The sequence below is a fragment of the Populus trichocarpa genome, chromosome 1 (genome assembly GCF_000002775.5).
Source record: "Populus trichocarpa isolate Nisqually-1 chromosome 1, P.trichocarpa_v4.1, whole genome shotgun sequence".
Taxonomy (NCBI): Eukaryota; Viridiplantae; Streptophyta; class Magnoliopsida; order Malpighiales; family Salicaceae; genus Populus; species Populus trichocarpa.
The window spans coordinates 33,195,003-33,209,626 of NC_037285.2; the positions used below are offsets into that span (position 1 = coordinate 33,195,003).

The 14,624-nt window shown below is 28.6% G+C and overlaps 1 protein-coding gene across 9 annotated transcripts; it reads left to right on the top strand.

Annotated features, from left to right (window-relative positions):
- Positions 1-10,625: 10,625 nt before the first annotated feature.
- LOC7461634 (F-box protein At5g03100) lies at positions 10,626-14,362 on the top strand. 9 transcript variants are annotated; one of them, XM_024598162.2, is made up of 4 exons: positions 10,626-10,934; positions 11,428-12,519; positions 13,400-13,573; positions 13,913-14,362. In XM_024598162.2, exons 2-4 carry the CDS (start codon positions 11,485-11,487, stop codon positions 13,916-13,918), a joined length of 1,215 nt encoding a protein of 404 aa, XP_024453930.1. In that variant the 5' UTR covers positions 10,626-10,934; positions 11,428-11,484; the 3' UTR covers positions 13,919-14,362. The 9 variants fall into 9 exon arrangements, with proteins under 9 accessions (XP_024453930.1, XP_052306095.1, XP_024453927.1 ...); XM_052450135.1 differs by having other exon boundaries at positions 10,626-10,929; positions 14,052-14,362; XM_024598159.2 differs by having other exon boundaries at positions 10,627-10,934; positions 14,052-14,362.
- Positions 14,363-14,624: the final 262 nt, after the last annotated feature.

Below are 14,624 nucleotides of genomic sequence, written 5' to 3' on the forward strand. Positions count from 1 at the left end.
TTAATTTTAATAAAAGTTTTATTTATCTTTACTATTTATTAAATATTTAATTAATAAATTTGATATGTAATTAATAAATCTAGAGTAAAGATAAAATTGTTATAATTATTAGCCTATTGCATTAAAATATTGTTTCTAAATGTTTATTGTCAATGCTCTATTAAGACTTAGACATTAATTAGAGTCACTAAGACTAGTACATATTATGTTTTTTTCCTTATGAAAGGAAACAATTGTTCTCATAAGCTGATGTATAAGAAAAACTTAGAACTAATATATATATAGGTGGTTGTCAGATGATATATAAACCAAATTTACTCGCATGAGAATTTTATATGAAGAAATCACTCGTGTCTATACAAAGACTCATGTGATAGTTGTGTAAGTGATCCTTAGACTTGAGATAACTAAGTTATCTTATATAGGAAACGTTATGTTTTGATCTTGTTGCATGTTTTCCTAATCAATGGTAATAAACGTGTAAATATTGGGTATAACATGAACTACATAAAGGTATTTGAGTAATCAAGAGAATAATATTCATCATCCTAGGTGAATTAGATAAAATGTTCCATCCGTTCTCAAATAATATTCATTGTAAATCCTTACGCAAAGTGGAATGAGATTTGAAACGATTTTCAAATCTTATTCAAAGAATCAATGATTATGGTGTTGAGAACAATCATGATTTGATAAAGTAAACACACTTCATACTATAATATCTAAATCAGAACATTGTTATGAAGGAATAATAATTGTACTGAAAAATTAGTCACTGAAATGTTAAATCAAACCACTTATGACTTTTATAATATTTGGGGGATCATGACATGTTGCTAGATATTATACTTGATCTTCAAATATAAATCAATTAATTATTGAATTGATAATAAATTGATTTGTTTAATACTATTTTATCTAATATTGTAATTTATATTTGGGTCAACTTATTAGAAAACATAATGAGTCACACACATAAGAACTATTGGTCATAAATTAAACCATGATTGTTAAAATAAGTTTTAAAAATTGAGAACTAGAATATAATTTATACAAGGAATTACAATTCTAGACTTACAAAAATCAAGTAGGGACTTGATTAAATAAATTTCTAAAATTATCCTGAAATAATATATGTAATATTATTTAGGGGAAATTTGATTTTTTTTCTATTTATAGGTTTTACAAGTTTTTCTATAAATAGAATTTTATGTATTTTATTTTTTATACAACATAAAATAGTACATAAACTATGTAGGTTACAAAACACTTGAAAAACAAAAAAATAAAAAAAGTTAGTACTCAAAGGCATAACAATCCCTCTCTCCTAAAAGGTTTTAAAAGATTTCTCATTGGTGGTTCATGTGGATTATCATTAGAGGTCGAACACTTGGACAACTTGTGGTTTGTAAAAACCCAACCTTGAAGCAATTATTCAAAGCCTGAAAGAACCTCTAATCTTCAGGTAATATTCGTATAAACCTTAAACAATCTCAGATCTATCTAGCGGGATCCTTAGGACTCTTGAAAAAGTTTTAAATTTATAGTTTTCGCTACGTATGTGTTTTGGGTAGTTTGACAATACGTCACCAAATGTGTATAACATTTTACTCCATTACTTAACCTCCTCATCCTTTTCCAAAGTTTTATTTTTTTTAATATAAGCTTAATTATATTATTTATCTGTGTGATTGTCTCTCTATCTATTTCTATAAAAATATTTAAATAAAAGCAATATTGGTGATGACAAATGAACCTTGCTATTATTTTGTTGCCACCAATGGATATTAGCTATCCAACCGTTTTTTTTTTAGTAAGTGTAATTTAGTTGATGACTTTAAGGTGGATTAATGGCTTTATCATATAATAATTAAACTAAGTTGTTACGTATAAATGATTAACATGAAGTAGTCTATGATTACTATTAGTCCCTTGGTATTCCACCAACTTATTATTATTATTTTTGGATATTTTGGTTTATCTTGGCCTTATAATGATGGAAGGATAGAGGAATATTGATTACAATACCTTGAATTAGTGTTTAGAAATTCCTTAAATTGGATTTAATTCGTTACCTAGAGATTTTATGTGGCAGGCTTTCATGTCGAGTACAGAGCTCTACTTAGGAGGTGGTGTGTTTATTATGTATCTTTCTATTTAATTTTCCTCTTTTCTTTTATTAAGCTTTTAACATGATCTCTTTCTCTTAAAAAATAAAAAGAAATTATTAGAAAATCATGTTGGAATGAATTTTTGGTTGACTATGTTTACTCATGATTTCATGGGAAAAGCCAATAAAAATCCATGTATCCAAATTTGGCATAGAAACAACACTTTATAAGGTAATGTCATCTCTTTTTATATGCTCTTTGTCTTCCAAGAAAAAAAAAATTATAAAGAAAGTCCATTTTGTGTTCAAATTAATGTGATCTACATAACAAATTAGAGAACATTCATGTATATATTGTTCACAATAAAACACTTAGCTTTTTAATATAAAGATTAATTGTTGTTAAAATATGTTGTATTATATTAGACTAGGAGACAATGATGTCTAGTTTATCATAACAAGAGCATACAGAACATAAAAAAATTTATTCAAAGTAAGTTTAAAGTACATACAATTTTAAATCTATAAACATGCAAAAAACAATATCCAGACAAACATACTTTCAACATAAATATAATAAAAATATTGCTAGCATGCATATTAAAAATATATTTAAACTTATATATATATATAAGATCAAAGTTCTAATATGCATACTAATAATGGAAACAACAACACTTAAATTAAAACAAAAAAAATAATACTTACTTGTTGAAGCACTTTAAAATAATAATACTTTTGTTGTTGTCAATAATGAATCTTTTGTCCTTAAAGTTTTATTGCTCCTTACTTATACTATTAAGATGTTTGAAATATACATCTCAAGATTCCAACACCATCATCTTAGTTTAGATGCATTTCTAAATAAGGTTTTTAAACTAAAATAAAAGAACTTAAATTTCTCTCAACAAAGTATGAACCTAAGCTATAGATTTGGAAGAAAAAACCAAAGCATAAAAGAGAATGAAAACACTAAAAATAAGGTGAGAAAATGTGTGAAACAAATATGAAAAATTCAAGTTGGAAACTCTTCATTCACCTCTCTTTTTTTTATAGTGAATTTTAAAATCTAAAAGGTTGAAGAATTAATCCCCATCAATATCAACCTTTAATTAAACACCATAAATAAATAATTAAATCTAGTAAAACCATGAGTTCTTTAAGATCAATTTCTCATTCACTCATAATTTATTTAAATCATGTTAATTAAATAAATTTCCAATAATCCTCCATATGAATGAAAATTGTTTACCAATTTGAAAACAACTTGAAGATTTGTTGAGAGATATTGATTATGTAGATTACTACAATAGGATATGTAGCTTTTGGTCTTAAATGTTTTTTAGTAAGATACTATCGAATTTACTCGGGTGTATAGTGAACATGATATGTTAAACTATTCAATCTTTAATGTAAACCAAGATAATAGTACTCATATATTTTTATACCTAGAGATTTCTTTTAGTTCTCACTGTTGTGTTCATTTTGTCCCTGAACAACTATTGGATTCATGAGTGTTTTACAAATTACAACCTTTATTAAAATTCTCAAAGAAACAACCATATTTCTCACTCTTATATATGATTTTTCATTTAAAGTATTATGGAATACACCACTTGGTGCACCAAGATATGAAAATCATTAAGAGTTCAGCTTACCATTTATCACGTTGCAATTAACACTTATTTCATCATAGAAATAAGTAAGAAATAATAATTATTAGTATTAGATATCTAATTAGCGTCATTATACCCTTATAGTACCGTTGGGTAACTAGTATAGTGCAGCCCATAATCAACAGCGTGCCTTAAATATTTAAGTACCCTTTTTTATTGCCTTCAAATGATCCATACTTGGATAACTTGTAGATTTACTATGTTTACTAATCGAGAAAGCAATATTAGGCATTGAATAGTTTATAATGTATATTAATCTTCAAATTATTTATGAATATTCTAATTGGTTTATTCTCTTACCTATATTTTTGGATAATTATATACTTATATCAATTGGTGTTTTGACAGTGCTATTGTTACCTTTAGAAAGTTTGTCAAGAATTTTCTCAACATAATAAGATTCAGACAATACTAATCCATCAAATATCCTAGAAATTTGTATTCATAATATGACATCTGCAACACCCAAGTTTTTTATGTCAAACTTCTTAGTTAACATTTTCTTAGTAGACTTGGTTATGTGATCATTGCTACTTAAAATTAGCATATAATCCACAAATAGATATGCAATGACATAACTTTTAGTTGTGTTTTTCACATAAACTCATTCATCAACTTCATTGATTTTGAACTTATTTGACAACATAACATTGTCAAATCTTTCATGCCATTATTTAGGTGCTTGTTTCAAACCATATAATAATTTGACAAACTTACGAACTTTCTTTTCTTGTCTATTGATAACAAACCTTTCAAGTTGTTCCATGTAAACCTTATCATCAATGCCACCGTTTAAAAAAGTTATTTCTCTATCCATTAATGTATTTAAAACTTATTAATAGCTACAATGACTATTGATGATCGTATGGAAGTTATTCTTGACACAAGTGAATATATGTCAAAATAGCCTACACCTTCTTGTTATATAAAACCTTTAAAAATAATTTTAGTTTTATATTTATCAATGGTGCTATCAGCTTTCATCTTTCTTTTGAAGATCTATTTATGACTTAATGGTTTACTTATAGAAGGAAGATCCACTGGTTCTCATGTATGATTATTTATAATAGATTTAATTTCACTATTGACTGCCTCCTTCTAATAGGAAGCTTCTAGACAAGATATTTTCTTAGAGTAGGTTCAAGGTTCTTTTTCTAACAAGTATATTAAAAAATTATGACCAAATATTTTAGTTATTTTTGCCTTTTTACTCCTTCCAAGTTCAACATCATCATCTTCTAATTGATAATGATCATTTGAACTAGCCTCAGTCGTTCTCTTAAGTGAATAATTCTATCATATTTCATTACATGGAAACACATCTTTAAAAAATATAGCATTTCTTGATTCTATAATAGTATTAGAGTGAATATCCTTAATATTTTATTTGTGTATAAGAAATCGATATGTATTATTATTGTATGCATATTCGATAAATACATAATCCATAATTTTAATTCATATCTTAACCTTTTTAAGATCATGTATTGCTACCTTTATAAGACACCCTCACATTTTGAGACATTTGTAGGAAGGCTTTTTTACCTTTCCATAATTCATAAAGTTTTCTTCCTAACTTTTTATGGGGTACATTGTTAAGTATATAATTAAAAGTTAACATTTCCTCCCCTTACAAGTTCTGAGGTGCTTTCAAACTTATTAACATGGTATTCATTATTTATTTTAATTTTTGTTTTTTCATTCCACAACACTATTTTGTTATGGTGAATAAGGAGTAGTAGTTTGGTGAATAACATCATTTTGGGAGCAGAACTCACCAAATAGTGCTTTGTATTCTCCACCTCTATCACTTCTTATTACTTTCATCTTTTTGTTAGGTTGATTTTCAACTTCGTTCTTATAATGTTTAAACATTTTAAAAGCTTCATATTTGTTCATAAGCAAATAGGTGTAACAATACCTCGTGCAATCATCTATAAAAATAATATAATATTTTTTTCCACCTCTTGTTTGCACAAACTTTAAATCACCAATATCTTAGTGAATTAACTTTATAGGTTCACTACTTATTTCAATTGTTTGAAAAGAAGATTTTATAAATTTTGATTCTATATAAATCTCACACTTGTAATTTTTCTAAAAAATCATTCTTGGTAATAATTCATGGTCTTATTAATATATTCATAGAATTATAATTCACATGACCTAACCTATCATGCCACACATCATAAAACTCAAGCAAATATAAAGAAGAGACAATTTTATTATTAGTTTCATCATTGATTATAATGGTCTTTACATTCATTCTAATGAGGTCATCACAAAGATGCTTTTTCACTCTTAAAAACCTTCTTAAAACCGTTTTTGCTCAACAATGAGTCTGACATTAAATTTTTCCTAATATTAGCAATATGGAGTATATTGCTGAGGGTGAGAAGCTTTTTAGAGGTCATATTTTGTATGATATTTTCAACACTTAGTACCTTGGAGGTTAATAAGTCTCTCATGTAGAAATTTTCTTTATCTATTTCTTTGTGAGTGGAACATCTTTTTTTCTCAATACATACATATCTTATTGCACCAATATCAACCCATCACTACTCAGAACTTTTAATTAGGTTGACTTTGAAAACAACAAACATGTTTATTTATGAAACTTTATCAACGAGGTAATCAACCTCATTGATATTGACTTCAACAATTATTCCCTTTTTTAAGTTACTTTGTTGAGCTTTATTTTGGTCATTGCAATGTGTTCAATTATCACCATTTTATTTTACGAACTGTAATGTACATGAAAATAATATTGTGTAAATAATACTTTCTCTAAGTAAGTTCTCAGAAAAGATTACAAAAGTAAAAAATGGTTTCGTTTTAAACTCAGTCTCCTTAGATATAACTTTTTAGACTGTATTTATTCACTAAATTGACTTTCTGTATATGTGAATAATAATGTATATATGACTAATGTTGTATACATGAACAAAACCAATCAAATAGCTATAACATCATTCTTAAGGAATATAAATTTATTACTCTCAAAGACCATCTTGAGATTTAAAAATTTACAGACAATGAACCTTTTTCATAACGACAACTTCAAACTTGAACATTTTGGCCAAAGCTATCCAAAATGTTTTTGCACTCTTGATTGAACTATATACATCATATTGTTTACTCTATTTAAAATGTAGTTATTACATATAAAATTACTATAATTCCATATGTCCAAAGCTACTATAATAATAAATTTTGATTTATTATTTGACAACTTTAGCATTTTTTTTCTACAAGAACTTAACTAAGTTCAAGGGAATTAGTACTTGCAAAAGCAATATTAGTTAGAAAAACCAATTCTTGAGTTAAAAACATGATATAATCTATAAAACAATAGACAATAATATTTATAAATAAATAAAACTTGTGATAAGGCAAATTAACAATTAAAAATATTTAAACTATGCAAGATAAAATTGACATTTTAAAAGCTTAAATTCTTCAATTTATATTTTCTTGAGATTTAACCCCTTTTATTTTACCGCACTTCTTTTATTTCAATTAATTATTTCAAATTAGGATTTTTTTTAATTTCATCCCCTTCAAATTTTTTCATCTCTTAAATTTAGTCCCTATTCTTTTGATTGTTATATTTTTAAGTGATTTCTCAAATTGGATTTTTTTCAATTTCATCCTTCATCATTTTTTTCTACAGTCCTTATTATTTTGATTGTTGTTTTTTTCTTTGATAAATTCTTTGAATATATTTTATTTATGATTTAATCCTTCAACATTAAATTTGTTAGGAATCTGACTTCTTTATTGAACTTAAGTATATGGTTTTACTTGTTGTGAATTTAGAGATTAACTCAAGTTTAGAAGATTCACCTGAGTTTGCTTGATTTTTCATATTATTAAATTAGGGTGGTCTTTTTTTTCATAATATTAAAATAACAGAGCTTATCAAACCAGTTGACTCAATGATCCAAGTCTAGAATTGTTTTTCTGATTTCATTTTTTACATAAAATTTGTTGGGAGTTGGGCTTCTTTATTGAACATGAGTTTAAGATTTCAAGGGCTTTGAATTTGAGGGACTAACCTAGGTTTAGAAGATTTGTTCGGATTTGTTTGATTTTTCATATTATTAAATTAAATGAGCTTATGAAACTAAATCACTCTAGTCTTAGATTTTTTCTTTGCTCCTTTAGAAACACTTATGTAGCCTTAATTTATTTTTTTATATGTGGTTAAAATTCTCTCGGTCCGCTTTGTAGTACCGACCACCAATCTAGGTTTACTTGAGTCACTTTTATAGATCCTTTTTTTTAGATTTAATTTTATTTACCTTTAATATTTGGTTCATCACAATTGACCTTCATGATTTGACTTGGTTTAAATTCCATATGGTTATCATGTGCTCATGTCTTGAATTGCGAGTTTCGTATATTAACCATGGTTGACCCAAATCAATCTAATGTGTTGTTATCTTAATATTTTTTTTAAATAATAATTCATCCAATATATCGATATTTTAGTATTTTGAAAAAAAAATTTAATCCAGTATGCATCAAGTTTTTGACTTCCTAACATCTTTATTTTTTTTTAAGATTGGAAAGAAATTATCTGACCTACGACATAGCATGAGTGAAAAAAACTAGTTAAATCTATATGTGAGAATATTATAAATTAAAAAAAAAATCATAACATATATTTCAAAGATGCTTAAAACCTATTTCACTAATAATAATAATAATAATAATAATAATAATAATAATAATTTATTTACATTATGTTAATTAAAAAAATTTTCAACACCAATTCCCTATATTATTGTGGGAATCTATTTTACTAGTTAATTAAGATTTTTTTGATGCTATCGCATTTATTTAAGAACTATTTGGGTGCTATGTATAATATTTAGCTAATGTTAATTTTGTTGGTATTGTGGCTTGGGTTGTAGAGAGATGGCATGTTATTTCTTTAGGAATGACTTTCCTTTGAATGACTTTCCTTTGATGAATCATTTTATTTTATTTTATTTTTATTTTTAGGTGTTATTTGAGTTTGGTTGTCTATCAAGAAATGAAATCAATTATATATGATTGTATTGTACATGCTTGCCTAGAAATTACCTTGAATTTCAATGGAGGTTGCTTCTTCATAGAAGATGCTTATGGTTCTTCGATTGCACAAAGTTGCGAGTTCATAGGACAAGAGCAAGGCTAACTTTTTATGTAATTCTCAACTGTACAGGACTATGGATCTGCTCTAAAGGGTTGTAGTGGCAAGAAGAATATCTGTCTGGCATGGAGGCATTCATTAGAGTTTATTTTTTGTTGGATAATTGGATAACTGATTTTTTTTTCATACCCAAATCTTCTTCAGATAAAAAAAAAATAATAATTAACTCAACTATATTTGGCTTGGTTATGGTAGCAATGAATTAATGATCTTGGAAACTATGCAAATAAAATTTTGATCTTTGTTTTTTTTTCGAAATAGTTTGGTCCATTCAGAACATTCATAATAATTTGATAGATGAAAATAAAATAGAACAATAAATATTATTTATTTTTTTATAGAATTGAAATATAGACAAAATACTGTGATAAGAGTTTTTGCTATACTGTGATAGATTTAGTAAGATCACTAAATGATATACTGTAATTTTGCCCTTTAAGGCCTAATTGGAGGCTAATTTGGCTAAAATTGTTAAGTAAAAGTGAAACTAAAAGACGAAGGACTAAAATGAAACACATGAAGAAGAGGGGTGTTGTTTTAGATCCCTCCAATCTTCAACTTAGTCCTTATTCTTTACTAATTATAACAATTAAGTCCCTCCATTTTTTGAAGTTTAAGCATAAATTAATTTTCAAAACATTTTTTTTTTAATTCCTAGTTTGAGAAAGGAGAGAGAAATTCATTGGTTTCTAATGATAGAGAGAAAAATGTCTTGACATTTGACTCCGACAACCAGAATGGTTGATTTCTGTGTCAAGTGGTTCCATATGACAAGAGAAGTTCAACTTGGATGTTTTTTTATACCTTGAAAATGCCTAAAAAGTATATATATAAATCTAAGAAGATTTTTTTTTTATTTTGAGTTTTGAGTTGGTTTTTTGAAGTCATGGATTTATTTAATAAGATTTTATAGTGTTTCGTAGGTTTTTTTTTGGGTAAAAACAAATGGGTTTAAAATTGGGTTTTTGGGTTAAAAAACCTTTAGCCTTGATTTTTTTTTTCAAAAATAATGGGGTGGATGACATTTTATTTGCTCCATCTACCATTAAAAAAAAATAAAAAGCCAAACGCGTGTGCCCTTACTAAGTAGGCTAGACAGTTTAGCCTGACTTGCTAGGCCTAGTAGCGCCTGTTTTTTTTTTTTATAAATTTGTTTTTTTATTGATGTTTTTTAAATGTAATTTTAAAAAAAAATTATTTTTTTTGTGTTTAAATTATTACATATTTTCTTTTTTATTTTGTTTATGTAGCTTCTTTTACATAACAATTATTTTTTAGTTATTTTATATGCATTTAATTTTTGATGTTATTATTCTAATTCATTTATATCATTTTTTTAATGTTTTATATAAATGTTTAATCTTATATAATATTTTTTTATTTTATTCCATCAATTTCATGTATATTTATTTATATTATTGTTTGATTAAATAAAAATTTAATTTTAATAACAAATTCATTTAATATAATCGGGTTAAAGGCCCGTGTTACAATATCAGATATCTTAATCTGTCTATTAATTTTTCTATTTTTATCTTTATTTATTGTCAATGATTTTTTTTAATTTTTTTTTATAAATAATGTTCTGGAGATATATATATATATATTAAGATAAATATTGAAGCCGCGATGTAGAGCTGATCAAATAGCTACTCCAATCCTAATCCTGATCCTAATTCTAATTTTGATACTTTTTATGTAACTTTTAAATCAAGACTACCATGTGTGCTGTGTTTATACCATGAAAATAAATTCGTATTCCATCCCACTACTTCACTTCACTTCGGTTTCTTTTCTTTCTCGTGCAAATTTTCAGTCTGTCAAACTGATCTCTCTTTTTTCTAATCTCCCAAAAACATCAATAAAACGACAACCCTGCAAATATGAAACGTTCTTCTTCAACGATCAACGAGCCAGGGCCATCGTAAGCGGGCCAAAAAAACGTCAGGTCTGCAACGTACTTGTTATAACTCCACCATTTTTTTACTGTTATTCAAACACTTAGTCGTTTCTTTTGTGCTGCTGCTTGTGTTTGATGGTTAGGTTTGATCTTTTTTTTTTCTGCCTGGTCTGTTTGGTTGTTGAGAAACTGCTGGGGCATAGGAATTTTAAACTTGGAGAAAATTTTGCTTTTTTTCTTTCTTTTAGATTTTGGGGAATTTAGGAGATAATAATAGAATTTGCACTTGAATAACATACTGGGATTTATGTTAAATCCAAGCAAACCCTTTTGACTGTTCTTGAATCTTGAGGTGAAACGTGAAAGTGGAAAGGGTCCAATTTTCTTATTGAATCGGTCGAGGGTTGATGTGATTCTATTTTCCATGTTTCTTTATAAATAAAAAATAAAAAAATAAAGTGGCATGATTTGAAAACTTTGTTTTCTATATTATTCCTGGCAATTATGCCAATGATTATGTTATCTAAATTTGTTCTTTCAGACAGGAAGAGGTTAAGTACTTAGAAGCATAACTTGTTCTCGAACCAGGATTATAATCATGAGGCAGCCTAGTGAGAGCTCAGTGAATGCCACACTCTGGGATTCTACGACTTTTTACAGGACACGGAATCTAAAAAACAATCCTCTGAAAAGGCCAAGGTCATGTCAAAACAAGGAGTGCCAAAAAGTAGACCGCATTAGCAATCTACCTGATCCCATCATCCAACACATCCTCTCTTTCTTGCCTGCTGATGATGCGATCAAAACATGCATATTATCAAAGCGGTGGGACTCTATTTGGACTTTAGTGCCAAATCTCATATTTCGCCGTGAATGTTCTTGCTCTCAAGAAGCTGAAAATTTTGCTGTCTTCGTTGACAAAGCTCTGATGCACTACTGCTCCCCAAAGGTGAAGAAGTTCCTTGTGGAGTTTGAGTTCACTGAATGTTTCAAGGCTCAAGTTGACTCGTGGGTGGACTTTGCTGTACGTCTCAAGGTGGAGGAGCTTTGTTTGGAGTTTCATAGAGAAATTGCTGATGATCCTGACTATTATTACTTGCCTAATTTTTTGTACAGCAATATCCCTGCAGAGAAACTGAGTCTAAGATTCTGTGCTTTATCTCCTAATAAGCTGAAGCAAGTTTCTTGGATGTCATTGAAGGTTTTATCCATCTCATATAGCTGGTTATCCAATGAGATGATTAAAAACATTTTTTTAGGCTGCTCCTTACTTGAGTACTTGAAATTGAATCAGTGCTGTGGCTTTGATCAGATTAATACTAATTTCAGTTCAAGTTTAAAAGATCTAGTGGTGGATGGTTCCTGGGGTCCTGAGGATAAATTTGGTGATTTTGTGATCACGATTAAAGGTCCTAATCTTCTATCCTTAACTTTAGCAGGGTATATGCATAGAGCGAATTATATGCTGCTAGATGTTTCATCTTTGGTAGAAGCTAGTATTGGTTATCGGATGAAAAGTTGTAGCCATGGTTGCAGAAGCAATTGGTATAGTGCACATCGCAGCGTGTTGCATGACCTACTTGAAAAATTACAGCATGTTGAGAAACTTACAATTGGAACTTGGTGTCTTCAGGTAAGTTTCTGACGCAATATGTTGCTTATGCATTTTGTCAGATAAAACTAGCGAGGTGTTTCTTTGTTTTACGTTAGCTGCTCTATTTGTCTGTTCGCTCTTTCATGATTTAGCATCTGTTTACATTTGCTGTATTTTGAAATTTGAATGGCCTTGCTTCTGATATAGTGGAGAAATCTATGATTTTAAATGAAACCATCAAAACAAGTTAGGACTTTTGGGGGTTTTAGTTGCTCTCCCTCGCTCTCTCTTGCTCTTCATGGAATGGTGTTAATTTGCATAAAATGCCCTTAGCATGATGATTGCTCTAATTCTTTAATTAGTTCATTCATAGTGATGGATGAGCACATTAAGCATTAACCTTGACATAATCAAAGAGATTTTAAATTCTATAATAAATGGTAAAATGGCTACAGCTTCAAGAATTCTGTTTCAAGCAAGTCAAGACTTGAATTTTTTTTTATGGAGTACTTCTGTAACAGCATCTATTGTTAAGGGTTTTTTTGTGAATAAAAGAAATACATACTGTTTATTCATGCAACTCATGAAGTTTGTTATTCAAACTTCTGTGCAATCGTTATACTTTCTGTTGGATGTATCAATTTAATTGATTGCATCTATTTATGTAAAAAACTTTATAAAGGGTATTTTCTTGCTTGTTCTTGAGTTCCCCTCATCTGCTTTTGGTGACAACATTATAAATGTTTTGAAGCCCCCTTTTCACCAAGTGTTGACTTACTGATCGCCCATTATTATTCATTATTGGATAATAGTATTTGTCAATGACCTATTTAAGATAGAATATCCCCATGACATCTTATTTAACCACCATGATACTTTCTGAGTCCCTTTCTTTTTCTTTTTTTTCTTACCTCTCAAGGTTCTATCTATATCAGAGGTGAAGGGTCTGTCTTCTCCAACTTCAGCATGCAAGTATCTAACACTGAACAAGAAGATCAACAAATGGGACCTTCCTGGGATTGCAAGCTTGCTACAAAGTTCGCCTAATCTGCAGAAATTAACTATCAACTTGATGCCCTCCAACAATTTTGAGGTGTTTTTCTATCACAATCTCACTAGTTTATCTCTCTTCTTGTCGATCTAGCTTTGGTTTGGAACTTTGATAGGTTTCCTTTCGATCTCCATTTTCTTTTGTTTATCATGTTATTTTGGTCTTGGTATAATGAATCTGCACTGTCCTCTCACTGTGTCACCAAGTCTTTGCTACAACTAACATTTTAAGTTAAAAAATTCCAAAGTAGTACATAGATCAGTTGAAATTATTTATGCTAGAATCATCACAACACTACTGCATGCCAATTAAAAATTAAGTTGTCTAATACAATGTTCATCTTCAGTTTGAGCTTGACAGGTCTTTTTATAAATATTATAGTTTTGATGGAGAGGAATACTGGAGTTTATATAATCAGAGGATTTTCAAATGTTTAGTGCTGCATCTCAAGAGTGTGGAGATTTTTGGATTTGACACAAGTTGTTCAAGTTTGAAACTTGTAGTTGATCAATGGGTGCAGTTTCTGCTCAAGAATGCCAAGGTACTGGAGAAGATGATTATACATGCACAGAGAGATGATGTAAATCGCACTTGGATGTCTGTTGAGGCACAGGAATTAATGGAATTACTTGAACTGACCCAAGCATTCTTGTCCTACCCTAGAGCTTCACCAAATGCAAAGGTTATGTTAGAAAGTTGCTTTAAGTAATTTAAATTTGTATAAGTGCATTTGCCAGGGTTCCTTTAAGCATGTTAAAGTCAAGTTGAATATTGCTTTTCTGAAAAATGTAGATATTCTCGTTTTGAACTGAAGGATTTGATTTTTCGGCAGATTTTTTTTCCAAGCATGTAGTGTATATGAAATGTTATATATGTCAGCTGTTTAGATTTATCTAAACTCTTTGGTACTGAACATTTTGAGTTTCGGAAATGTCATTCATGCATTGGCTCTTGAGATGATATCATTGTTAGGTCTTAGTTTAACTTCTGGGCGGAACAGCAACCTGCTTCCGTTGTCCAACTCGCAGCTTTAGGCCATCTATTATGAACTAGTTGCTTTACGGTTTAGCATAATCAATAGAGATCTCACTGC